We start from the raw sequence: 13656 nt of genomic DNA on the forward strand, positions 1-13656 counted from the left end.
TTACTGTCCTTTAGTTTTGCCTGTTCTCCCCGGAATCATATAGTATATACTCTCTCTTGTATCTGCTTTCTTTTGCTTAGCATGATATTTTTGTGATTCATCCATGTTTGTTGCATGTATAATTTATTCCTTTTTTTTCCTTGCTAAATAGTATTTTATTATAACGAATATATGACTGTTCACCCGTAAATCTGTTGATAGATGTTAGAGTAGTTTCTAGTTTTTGGCTCTTAGGAACAAAACTACCATGGATATTTGTGTACCAGTCTTTATGTGGACATGAGTTTTCATTTCTCTTGGAAGTGAAATTGCTGGGTCATATGTAACTCTGTACCTTTATAAGAAATTTCTAAACTGTTTTCCAAAGTATTTGTACCATTTTACACTCCCACCAGCAATGCGTGAGCGTTCCAGTTGCTCCACATCCTTGTCAACATTTGGTATTATCAGTCTTTTTAATTTTAACCATTCAGGTTAGTGTACAGTGGTACCTCATGGTGGTTTTTAGTTTGCATTTTCCTGATGACTGTAGATGTTGAGCACCTTTTCATGTGCTTTTTGGTCACTGGGGTATGTTTCCTTGTGCTTTTTATTCGAATCTTTTGTCCTTTTTTTTTTTTTTTCTTAAGTAATCTTTTTGACCAATATGCAGCTCGAACTCACAACCCCAGGATCAGGAGTCGCATACTCTACTAAGCAGGTGCCCCAGAATTTTTTGTTCTTTTTACAATGTGTCCCCCCATTATTGAATTATAGAGTCGTTTTTTAAGTATAATCTGGATACAAGTCCTTTATCAGATATTTGTATTATGAATGTTTTCTCCCACTCTGTGCCTTGCCTTTTCATTTTCTTATCAGTGTCTTTAGAAGAGCAGAGATTTAAAATTTTGAGTCCAATTTCTTAGTTTTTTTTTTCTTTTATGGTTGGTGCATTTTGCATCCTAAAAGATCTCTGCCTACCCTAAGGTCTTGATTTTCTCCTGTATTTTCTTATGAAAAGTTGTAGCTTTGTGTTTAGGTCCATGATTTGCTTTAAGTTAATTTTTTGTGTAGGATTGTAAGTTCATGGTCCGTGTTTTCTGTACTGTGATCCCCTTATTCCAGGCTTTCATTTGCAGCAGGCTTACATACTTGTGACATTTTATTAACAGCAAGAAATATATGTATTCATTAATATGCAATCTTTAACATATCCTTTGTTTTGTACATCAGACTTATTTAAAAGGTCATGCTCTTTGTATAAAAATCCTTATTTTGAAGAAATTTTTGCTTTCCAACCAGCAATATCCTTGCATTATCTCACATGTTTTATATATTGATTTTTGGTGAAACATTTAGATTCTGCAAAGCTGAAAGTATTAAATCTCTGGCTTACACAGAGTTCAGGATCTTCAGATCTTGATCTATGATCAAACAGTCCTGGGTACTAATCAGGGTTCTGTGATGGGACATCCCTGTTCCTCTGGTTGTGGTCCTCTTTCTTTCACCTTGCCTTGACTACTTTTGTTTGCTGTTTGCTAGAAGAAAAATTCTCCTGTAGGAATCAGGTAAGTTGAAAGAAATGAATTGGTTGATCTCAAAGGTTCTTTCTTTATCTTTTCTACTTTTTTCTCTGTTCTGTTTATTTATTCTATGAGCCCAGGTCTTTCTTTGCTTTGAACTTGTTCTTTCTCCCTTTTGGGAGGAGAGCTGCCGTGCTCTGCAAGCACCACCTTTCTTTACGTAGTCTATTTTTCTGAGAGCAAGATTGGATTTCTCTGGGGTTTACCATGGGATGCTTCTAGCCTGATGTCCCAAAATGTTTGATTTTCTTGGGTTTAAACACCAATTAGGGCACCAAAAACACAGGGCAGTGGGGAGGATTTCATGTGACAAAGAAATAGCAGAGAGGTGAATAGGCCTTCCTTCTGTCTCGTCTCTAATACTTCATCTTTTCCACTTTGCCGTAGCTGTTTTTAATCTCGGAGCAATTCCACTCTGCCTCTCCAGTGAGAAACCAATACATATGACTCTCTGTGATGTTCTCGTGTTTGTTTTGTTTACGGGGTTAGTACTCTGGTTTGTGATCCGGGTTTCACATGCCGTCTTGTGTCTCTCCAGATAGAATATAGTTCATTGCAGTTCGTTACTAATACATGATTATGTCTTTTTCTCTCCCATTTTCTCTTCTCTCTTTACCCTGTGGTTCTTGTGCAGGTCTTGTTCAGCGTTGCGTGATCATCCAGAAGGATGACAATGGATTTGGGCTGACGGTCAGTGGAGACAATCCAGTCTTCGTACAGTCTGTCAAAGAAGGCAAGGCATTTTTTAAAACAGTCTTGTCATTTGGGAGCAAACAGAGTAAGAAGAAAAAAGCCTAATGTCTATTGACCAGAATAAAATAATCACATACACTGCAGGTCATATGGCCTGTTGTGTTAGATTGGTCTTTAGTGTCCTAGTTATAGGCATGAATTCACCCCAGTAGATTTTCTTTGTACGTACTAGAAAGAAAACAGTTTTACATAGTTTTAGAAACTGTATGACTCCTTGTTCATAGTTGCTTTCTACATCATCACTTAGAGAAGTTTGTGGAATTTTATTTCTTCATGACACCAAGATATTTGGTAGACCAGATTAAAGAAATGGTTATATGCTCCAAAACATCCACTTTTCCCAAAATGATAATAATAATATGTTCTATTACCATATATTGAATGCTGTAATTTGAGGTAGGTATTTTTTTTTTTATCCCCATTGTACAGGTGATACTAAGGCTTAGAGTGGAAAAAAAAAAACATAAAATCAGTCCATGGTCACACAGCTAGTGAGTGGCAGAGGCATATGTTTTTAACCATTTGGTTATTCTGCCTCTCTTTCAAGAAAATTACCAGTACATGCAAATGAATTACATTTCAAGTAAATAATTTCTCTTACAGATGGAGCAGCCATGCGGGCTGGGGTACAGACAGGTGATCGAATCATCAAGGTAAGGAAAAGACTATTATGGAATTTATGGTAGATTTAAAAACAGCATATATTAACCATATTTGATTTTTTTCACTTGGATTTTTATAAAAAACAATGCATTATATATGATATCTTTGTTGATCATAAAAAAACATTTCATTTAAAATTAATATTACTCTTTACTGAAGGGCATAATAAAAGGCGTGAATAAGTGAAGTCATGTGTGTTCTTAGATAGGGAAGTAACTCACTTTGATGAAGATCATCTCTCTCCAAACCAATCTGTTAATAAGAAATTCTCATAAAAATATATTAATGTGACAGGGGAGATGTGTCATTTGTCAAACTGATGAGTCTTCCAAATGAATTTTATAGAAGTATAAGAATAGCTTAAAAAAAAAAGTGTTATGTATATGGGTATTGTGCAAGATGAGATGGGAGGGATTAATTCAAAGCAAGTTGCTCTAGTCTAGATATAGGCCTATCAGTCCAGAAACAGGCCTTGAATTCTGACCAGTATGAGAAGAGTGGATTGGTCAGTCATTACTCTTGAGACGATTGAGTGATTTGAATACTTAAAAAATCAAATTATTATACAGGAAAAGGCACGATGAATATATTTACAAACAACTATCTGGAAAAAAGTATTTGAAACTTACTACAGAGTAGAATACTTTACTTGTAAAGAGCACTTTTAAATTCCTAAGAGAAAAATAAATAAATAAATAGCCTAATAGAAAAAAGGGCAAAGAATTTTATCAAGCAGTAAAGTAATTGAAGTAAATACTATCTTAAGGAGGCTATGTCTCACCTCACTAATAACAAAGAAGTAGACATTAAAATGATAGGTGACGGGGTGCCTGGGTGGTGCAGTCGTTAAGCATCTGCCTTCGGCTCAGGGCATGATCCCGGTGTTATGGGATCGAGCCCCACATCAGGCTCCTCTGCTATGAGCCTGCTTCTTCCTCTCCCACTCCCCCTGCTTGTGTTCCCTCTCTCACTGGCTGTCTCTATCTCTGTCAAATAAATAAATAAAATTTTTTAAAAAAAATAAATAAAATAAAATGATAGGTGAAGGGGGCCTGGGTGGCTCAGTTGGTAAAGCATCTGACTCTTTTGATTTTGGTTCAGGTCATGATCTCCGGGTTGTGAGATTGAGCCCCGCTTTGGGCTCTGCACTGGGCATGGATCCTGCTTAAGATTCTCTCTCTCCCTCTTCTTCTCTTCCCCTTTTCTCTCTCCCTCTCTAAAAAATAAAATAAAGGGGCACCTGGGTGGCTCAGTCGTTAAGCATCTTCCTTTGGCCCAGGGCGTGATCCCGGAGTCCTGGGATCGAGCCCCACATTGGGCTCCCTGCTCCACTGGGAAGCCTGCTTCTTCCTCTCCCACTCCCCCTGCTTGTGTTCCCTCTCTTGCTGGCTGTCTCTCTCTCTGTCAAATAAATAAATAAAATCCTAAAAAAAAATAAAAATAAAATAATAGGTGAAACTATATTTGTTGTCAGAAATGTTAGGGGCGCCTGGGTGGCACAGCGGTTAAGCATCTGCCTTCGGCTCAGGGCGTGATCCCGGTGTTATGGGATCGAGCCCCACATCAGGCTCCTCTGCTGTGAGCCTGCTTCTTCCTCTCCCACTCCCCCTGCTTGTGTTCCCTCTCTCGCTGGCTGTCTCTATCTCTGTCGAATAAATAAATAAAATCTTTAAAAAAAAAAAAAAAAAAAAAAAGAAAGAAATGTTGAACATTATTGATAATGTACCTTTGACATAGTTTAGGTATGGTAAAATGGCTGCTCTCCTAAACTTGTGAGTATAAATTGGATGGAATCTATTTGGATGTAAATTTGTGAATATGTATCTAAAATTACACACTTTTTTTTAAGAGACAGAGAGAGAGCAGGGGAGGGGCAGAGTGAGAGGGAGAGAAAGAATATCTTGACCAGGCTCCACATCCAGTGTAGAGCCCGATGCAGGGCCGGATCTCATTACCTTGAGATCATGGCCTGAGCTGAAACCAAGAGTCAGATGCTTAACTGACTGAGCCACCCAGGTGCCCCCAGAATTATACTTTTAAAAAGTATATAACCTTTGGGGCGCCTGGGTGGCACAGCGGTTAGGCGTCTGCCTTCGGCTCAGGGCGTGATCCCGGCGTTATGGGATCGAGCCCCACATCAGGCTCCTCCGCTATGAGCCTGCTTCTTCCTCTCCCACTCCCCCTGCTTGTGTTCCCTCTCTCGCTGGCTGTCTCTATCTCCGTCGGATAAATAAATAAAATCTTTAAAAAAAAAAAAAGTATATAACCTTTGACCAGCAACTTTGCTTTTAGGAACTTACTATGGAAGTAAGTGTACAAATGTGAAGTGATTTATGTACAGGAAATTCATTTCAGCTTTATCATATCGCCTGGGTGGCACAGTTGGTTCAGCGTCCGACTCTTGGTTTTGGCTCAAGTCATGATCTCAGTGTCATGGGATCGAGCCCAACTGGGCTCCGTGCTCAGTGTGGAGTCTGCTTAAAAAGATTCTCTCTCCCTCTTCCTCTGCCGCTACCCTCTGCACTCACTCACTCTCTGTCTCTCAAATAAATAAATCTTTTTAAAATATTGTAGACCGTGCAAACGTGCATAAATGGAGGGCTAGGGAAAGAAATTACATTTCATCTACAGCTGTTAAAAAGAAAGGATTAGGTTTATGTGTATCTATATTGAAAAATAACCACATACAACAAAAAGTATTTATTGGCAGAAAAAAAGGCAGTTATGATGTATATATGTGTGTGTTTCTGATGTGTATATGCTAGAATAGTGTCTCAGAAATTAAACTTCATGTGTAACAGTGATCATCTCTGATGGGTGTGATTAGTATACTTTCACTGCTGTTTTAGACACTGATATATTTGAATTTGTAAAAATTAGTATTACTTGCACCAAGAAAAATAACATTAGTTCCATGTTTGATATTTTTTCGTAATTTGGTTTAGTGGAGACTTTGGATAACATTTCCTACAATTAGCCTATTTGAAAATTAATTTCCTTTGTAAAGATTAGGTCATGGTGGGAAAACTTAAAGTAAGTTGTGTATTGTGGAAATATTGTGAATTGTGAAAATATTGCTTTTTTTTTATCTTTTAAAAAATTAGTATGATTTTGACAAATCGGTGAATTTGCAAAGAGGTCTTTTTTTGTTTGCAAGAGCCCTTCACTGTGAAGGACTCGTAAAACCTGTTGCATGGTATGTTTTGTCATTTTTCATGGGAAGTTTTGATGTCCTTTAAATCAAGGCCTTGTTTTGTATTCAAGTTCATTTTGTTGCTGAGTATACATTATAGAATAGTGATAAAAGTGAATATTGAACCAAATATATACATATTTTAATATAGTTCTGCATATTATATTATAATTCATTGTATTATGTATAATAATTCCTAACGTCAATATATTCAGTCTCAGTGGAATGTATCTGACATGCTGTTTTCATTTTCTTACAGGTGAATGGAACTCTGGTGACTCATTCAAACCATTTGGAAGTGGTGAAGCTAATCAAATGTAGGTGAATGTTATTCTCCGTTTTCATTGGTTTCTGAATCCCTTAAAGCAAGGTTAGAAAACATTTATGTCATAAGCCAGATAGTAAATATTTTAGGATTTGTGGGCCTTATGGTCTGCTACTCTATTTTCTCTTTGTAACGCAAAAGCAGCCATCATCAGTATGTAAATGAGTGGGTGTGGTTGTATTTCAGTAAAACTTTATTTTATCAACACAGTCTGTGGGCCAGATTTAGCCTCTTGGCTGAAGTTTGCTTTAACCCTGTATTAAAGGAAGTCTGAGGTGAAAATTGATAATTTACTGTCTTTTGTCCACTTCATATACGTGGTTGATCATAAAATCCTTGTCACTCTTGGTAATATAGAAAGCATATATTTGAAAGAAATACGTGAGTCATCTGAGGGGGAAGAGATTGAGAGTTCAGATGGAATGGCCCAGATGAACTGAAATGGAACTTTAAAAATCATCTAGCATAGTCATGTTTCCTCAGATAAGTAAATCATTACATAAAATCCAGGGTAGTGATCTCTTGGAAGTCTCCAGAATTAAGAATTTAGAATCTTCGGGGCACCTGGGTGGCACAGTCGTTAAGCGTCTGCCTTCAGCTCAGGGTGTGTTCCCAGAGTTCTGGGATCAAGTCCCACATCAGGCTCCTCCGCTAGGAGCCTGTTTCTTCCTCTCCCATTCCCCCTGCTTGTGTTCCCTCTCTCGCTGGCTGTCTCTCTCTGTCAAATAAATAAATAAATAAAATCTTTAAAAAAAAAAAAAAAGAATTTAGAATCTTCTGTCTCAAACTCTTCCACAGTAGACTACAGATAAGAGATAGTTGTTTATGGCCAAGCAAAAATACTACTATTTTATTTAATCCTATTTCTGTTTCATAGAGTGGACATCTTTAGAATAAATTTAATAAACTGAGTTCCTTCTTGGCCATACTAAAACCTTCTTGTTTAACTAAAGCAACCCCTAAATCCTTTTTACCTTTTCATCAGATTACCAGGGCTCTCAGTGGTCCCTGTGATCATAGTTCTTCACTTTAGTACTTTTTAAAAAGAAATGGGACGATCAAAATTAGATCCCATTCTTGAATCATTTTGATTATTTATGTAATGAGATTGTGATTTATACATTTTTATGTGCTAATAAATATTATCGTTTATGATAATAAGTAAATACATGCCCGATAACTATTGCAGAGTGTAAAGAATAAAATTATTTCTTTAGCTTTTTAGGTTATATATTTTCCTCATTCCGGTGTAAATTTTACTTAAAAAAAGTAAAACCTAGCACTATAGCAGATAAGATGACTTATCTAATACTGAGAGCTGGCTAAAAATTTAAAGTAAGCATCAAACACCGTGAGCCTCCAGAACAGATCTAAATTTGCAGTGCCTCACACCTGTGGACTCCACTTGTATCGGTCCCTCCTGTCCTCCTCTGTAACGCACATTCTGGACATGATAAGAGGGATTTCAAATGAAAGCACTTTAAACATCGCTGAAGAAGAGAAGGGAAGAAATAGGAAGCTAGCGGAGGCAAGTGAAGTAAATAAATATATTTACTTATATATAAGTATATATATATTTACTTATACATGATAAGTAAATAAGCTATAATATGTGACTTTCTGACAGAGACAAATACGATTGACAAACCTTAAAAAGTGTATGTCCCTAAAATACTCCCGAATCAGCATTTGTGACCATTAAGTGTAAAAATAAATAAATAAATAAAGGCTTTTAGAACCTCAGACACTGAAATAATTGACAGTGAGTTCCATGGACAGTTAAATAGGGAGAAAAGTGTGAAATACATTTAGAAGTTCTACTGAAAAGTCTAAGAGGAAGATTTTGTCATTCAGAGGTCAGTTATCTAGATAAGTCATTGATCTGGAAAGTCTCCTTCTCGATGCTAGATAAATAACGAATGTCTGTGGCCAGGTCCCTCTGGTCAGGCTTGGTTTTGCTTTCTGTACTTTCTTCCTCCTGTAATATGCCTGGTGAACTTCTGTCTTCTCCACATTTTAAAAATAAAAACTCACTAATTTATTGCTGGTTCTTTTCCAGTTTTCGTGGGATATTTTTTTTGGTCTTACTCATTTTTTCAAGTTAATTTAAAATTGCATCATGATATTCCAGAAAATTAGTTAAGCCCTGACTAATTAGCATCATCTCAAAATATGATGATCTCTTAAATTTACATTAAAGAAATTAAGTGAACATAACCGTTAGTAGATGGTTGCTGTTAACTCACCCTTTCCTAAATTAAAAACAATTCTCGGGATTATAAATTTTATTTGCCTTTGTATAATATCTGATTTTAGGAATAGTAATTTGCTGTCTGAAAGTGGAATTGTTCTTTTAGATTTTTAAGGGCATCATAAAAAAGAAATGACAAGTTGGTTTCTTTTTCTGTGGAGCAATGGTTAGCAGATGATCAGACTTGCTCACATAACTGGATCTTACAGAACTGTCAAAGATGAAGTAGCGAAATGCTGTAAATAGGTTTTTGACAGTGTTATATTTCCTTCCTCTCTCCCTGCTGCAAGCTGGTTCCTATGTAGCTCTCACTGTTCAGGGACGCCCACCTGGGTCGCCCCAGATTCCACTCGCCGATTCTGAAGTAGAGCCATCAGTCATTGGACATATGTCTCCCATCATGACATCCCCTCATTCACCTGGAGCATCTGGGAACATGGAGAGAATTACTAGTCCTGTGCTCATGGGGGTAAGAGGGGGAAAACTTCTTTTAAATGCTTAGTTTGTAATGATGCCTTTGCTTTATATTAAGAGTTTTAAAGTATTGATCTGATAAATTTAAGTTCAAGATACTGGAAAATAGCTTTCTAATATAAAAAAATTACATAATAATTTGAAATTATTACGGAGTGTTGGGATAGCAGATTGAATTAGAAATATTTAACAGCTGCCATATACAAAACAGGGTGCCATTCACAAAAATATAATTAAGATACCCTATGTTCGAGGTCCTTAGTTAAATTAGAATATATACTTTAAGAGGACAGAGTGTTGTTTGTTTATTGTTGTGTCCCCAGTGCCTGAAATATTGCTTGGCATGTAGTAGATACTTAAACCTTTGTTTTGTGTGAGATAGAATAAAGAGTATACGAATAATTATAATACCAAGGCAGAATGTAGACATTATGAGGGGGAAAATATTAAGTTGTGACAATTCAGAGGAGGGAGGAAGCATATCCAGTTGTAATAAGGAAGGACTTTATGGAAAACTATTATTTGAATCGAGTCTTGAAAAAACAGGAACACTTAAGGGGTGGCAATGGGGAGGAAAGGAGCCCAGGTAAAAAGAAGTAGAATAAACAGAGATGGAGCCAAGAAAGCACCAAGTATTGGGGGGAAGTTCTGGACTCTTGTTTGGCTGGTGCCTGTTAAGGATTTAAGCAGTAGGATATGAGGCTTGAAAATGTAAGACTATTTATTTTGAAAAATCACAACTACCACGCTAATTTACATGTAACTGGAGAGGCAATAAGAATCCATTAAAATTTCCCGGGCGGGGGGGGGGGGGGGAGCGCAGAGAGTGATGTGATTGTAGCAGGATTTGAGGAAGGCTAATTAGATCAAATATTACAGGGTTGTGAAACAAGAAGAGATGGTGGAGATGAGTTAGGGAGCTGTCTTAATATTTCAGGCAGGAAGTACTGGGAATTTGAGTCATGCATGGGGATTGACAGTACAGATCCAAAGGACGGAAAGTGTAAGATATTATTCTTGTACTTAAGGCAACTTCATTTCTCCAGCTCATATCAATATTTAATGTTTTCTTGAACCTAGTTTAGAAAAAGTGAAATAGAAGGGCTGAAATTTCCATGTAACCTTCCGACTGAGTGTCATGTCTCACAGCCTGTCTTAGAACCGCTCTTTATTTTAGCTTCACTTGCCGTGTATTGGTTGGTTGTTTGTTGTTGTTGGTTTTTTTTTTTTTATCTCTCTTCTAGGAGGAAAACAATGTGGTTCATAACCAGAAAGTAGAAATTCTGAGAAAAATGTTACAGAAAGAACAGGAACGGCTACAGGTACTAAATTAGAAACGGGGCTGTTTACAGGCCAGTGAAAATGTGAGTGGGCCTGCGTTGAGCTGGTTATTTGTCGTGATGACAGTCAAGCAGTATTGTAACCAGTGCCATCCGCTATTTTATTAAGAGTGGACTTTTTCTATATTTTCTTGACATAAGTAATTAATTCTCAAAATATTTTTATAACTTTTCAGTTATTGCAGGAAGATTACAACCGAACACCTGCCCAAAGATTGCTAAAAGAGATCCAAGAGGCCAAGAAACACATTCCTCAGCTGCAAGAGCAGTTATCCAAAGCCACGGGCTCTGCTCAGGTAGCATCACTATTAAAAGTGCTACCCAACTTTTTGCAGGAGATTTTTCTTCTGGGAATGTGTTAGAGAATATCGCAGTTGCCTTTTTTAAAAGTTATTTTTTCTGGCATAGGCCAAGAGGATGTCCTGTATTGCATGTTACAGAAATAATAATTAGCTAAAAGAAATGTGGGCTTCTCATTCTTTGCTTGCTCATGATAATCATGTTTCTTTGTTCCATAATAGTTTTAAAAAGAATTGAGTGCTTTTGCTTTGATGTGACAAACTACTAAAATGTATTTAGACACATATGTTTACATTTCAAGGCTCATTCTCCCATTTTGAAAGAGAATGGCAGTAATGTTTTTAAGTAGGAACCTAAGATTTTGTAGAATGACATGCATTATGCTAAATACAGAACAAGCATTTTCTTGTTGATCTTCACAGCAACCCCCTCCCCCAGATTAGATACTACTATTGTTTGCCCCCATTTTACATTTCACTTAGAGGAACTCAGAGTTTAAATCATCTGTCTGAGGTCATGTAGCTTAAAAGCAATGGAACTGGAATTTAGACCCAGTCTCATGAATTCAGAGCACTTTCATATTCTTAATGACTATATTTTTCACGGAAATTTTTAACTAGATTTAAACAGAACTCGTTACACAGGTGTAAGTTCTGGAGATGATGGTCTCATTAGAAACAGTAGCTCAACCAGATTTCTATTCTGTAATATTCAGGTTTGGGATATGAAAAGCTCTTTGTATCTCATTTTAAAGCAAAATGGACAGACATATTCCCGTACAATTTGAAATGAGTAAAAGCTGTTGATTTATTATGCTTCCTGAGTCTGTGAGTGAAAGCCACAGTTTCATAGAACTCAAAGGATTCTTTGAGATCATGTAGCCTCATCTGCTCGTTTTGAAGTCAAAAAAATCATGCGGTTGAGAAAATTAGGGCCTAACCAGGCTAAATGACTTAGCCAAGGTCACACAGCTGTACGGTCTCCTGACTTCCTGGTTCAGTGTACTTTCAGTTACACAGTATTTAGGTTTTTTCATTACTTTCAATCCCATTAGCTCTATGAGATTTTGAGTATTATGCCTCAGTAATGTTGACAGTTTTATGTTGTTATAATTACTGAGCGAAGACGACATTCTTATTCTGTTCAAACAATATTCCTGGTCTAAAAGCCTATATTATATTACAGCATTGTGTCCCAGAATTGGCAATTTATTGAGATTCTAAAGTGTTGGGAGGCAGTTAACCAGAAATTATAGTGTAATAATCTTTACTATAATAGGCAGGAAATATGAATTATATAATTTAACCAACTACTTTATCTGTTTGCTCTGTTCAGAAGTTTGAACTTTTTTTCTCCTTGCTAAAATATCACTTTCCCTGTCTTTAAGATCATGCCGTCTTAGAACCATAGATTTAGTAGTTATTTATGCTTTAAATTTTTAGAGGTTTAAGCATTCTTGATCACATCAAAGTGGCCAGCTTTTACAAGTCTCCCTTTAGATGACAGTGCAAGTCTGTTTCTTTATGCAGTCACTAACGAGTTTTTTTTATTGTGTTGGTGTGTGTGCATGTGTCTAATCTGTTTTAGGATGGAGCTGCAGTTACATCCTCCAAGCCTTTAGGTGACGCACTGACAGTCAGTGAGGTGGAAGCTGATCCTAGTGATGGACTAAGCAGAATTGACTCTAGCAGTGGAGACGCTTCTCGGCCCAGTAGTGACAGCGCAGACGTACGTGTTCTGCACCTTGATCTCGTATTCTTCTTTACCGCTCCTTTCCATATTTGATTTTAAGTCACATGAATTAGAGGTGTTGTCTTATTACCCACCGTTTATCACCACCACCTTTAGTATAGCAGTTGGATGAGCAGAAATTCTGGACACTGTCGTATATAAGCTTTTAATTCTAGAGTTCACTTTTTCCCTTAGGTCCACGTTGCCAAATGTTTCTTTTGAGGAGGTGGAATTTCCCAGCAGGCCTCTTGTTTGTGGGTTGAGAAGTTAATAATGCTAGTGTTTTTTTTTTTTTTTTTTACTGAACCAAGAGGCCAACTGTTGATATCTTTAAGAGCATGTTAATATTCCATTTGTGGTCAGAGTGACTCAGTCTTGAATCATGGGGCACTTTGCCATTACAAAGAGGAAAAACCTTAGTCCTGTTAGATAGACTTGAGTTAATAGCCCTTGTTTAGTAACACTTTCCTGATTAACCCCCAAATTGCCAGGTGAAGATGGATATTTGTTAGGAAGATCCTAAGAAAACATTTCAAGTTAACTATGATGTACCACCGTAGTCGATGAGTACTTACGAGCTAGGTTCACTGTTGCTTACTCAACAACTCTTTGTAAGTAGTATGCAGTGATAGGAATAATGACTTAAAAACAGACACCCTTTTTTAAAGTGTTGAGGACAATAGTCTAAACCAGTGTTTTGAAACTGTGGCTCACAGACTCAATTTAGTGCATTAGGACTAGCATTAAAAAAAGAAAAGAATAGAATAGGAAATAATGCTTTGCAAAATGTAGATAAGGTAAGTGTTACTTCTTGTGACTTTTGTCAGATACACATGTACGTGCACGTGTGTGTTCGCATGCTGGTTGACAATATAAAATTTCTTATTGAAGGTCATGGTAATATAAAATTTGAAAGCCACTGGTTAAAGCCATCATTCAGGCCACCTTTGAGGCTTAGGCCCAATGACTCAGAACTTCATTCAAGGAAAATTTGAGGTTTTTGTTTTTGTTTTTGTTTTTGGAAAGATAATGCTAGCAGTCTTATGATTGGATGGGCTAAAGGT

The 13656-nt window shown here is 36.9% G+C and overlaps 1 protein-coding gene across 8 annotated transcripts in view; it reads left to right on the forward strand.

Moving 5' to 3' along the window:
* ARHGEF12 (Rho guanine nucleotide exchange factor 12) overlaps positions 1-13656 on the forward strand; it is a 154052-nt gene that overhangs the window by 89164 nt on the left and 51232 nt on the right. For 5 of the 8 annotated variants that reach the window (XM_026505550.4, XM_026505549.4, XM_026505551.4 and 2 more), the window contains 7 exons: positions 2197-2295; positions 2919-2968; positions 6431-6488; positions 9038-9216; positions 10466-10543; positions 10738-10857; positions 12449-12589. In XM_026505550.4, coding sequence (XP_026361335.1) covers positions 2197-2295; positions 2919-2968; positions 6431-6488; positions 9038-9216; positions 10466-10543; positions 10738-10857; positions 12449-12589 — 725 coding nt within the window. The remainder of the gene's footprint in view (positions 1-2196; positions 2296-2918; positions 2969-6430; positions 6489-9037; positions 9217-10465; positions 10544-10737; positions 10858-12448; positions 12590-13656) is intronic. The other 3 variants (XM_048217041.2, XM_026505552.4, XM_044386578.3) reach the window with 2 other exon arrangements.

Source organism: Ursus arctos, unplaced genomic scaffold (assembly GCF_023065955.2).
Source record: "Ursus arctos isolate Adak ecotype North America unplaced genomic scaffold, UrsArc2.0 scaffold_22, whole genome shotgun sequence".
In the NCBI taxonomy this organism is placed as follows: domain Eukaryota; kingdom Metazoa; phylum Chordata; class Mammalia; order Carnivora; family Ursidae; genus Ursus; species Ursus arctos.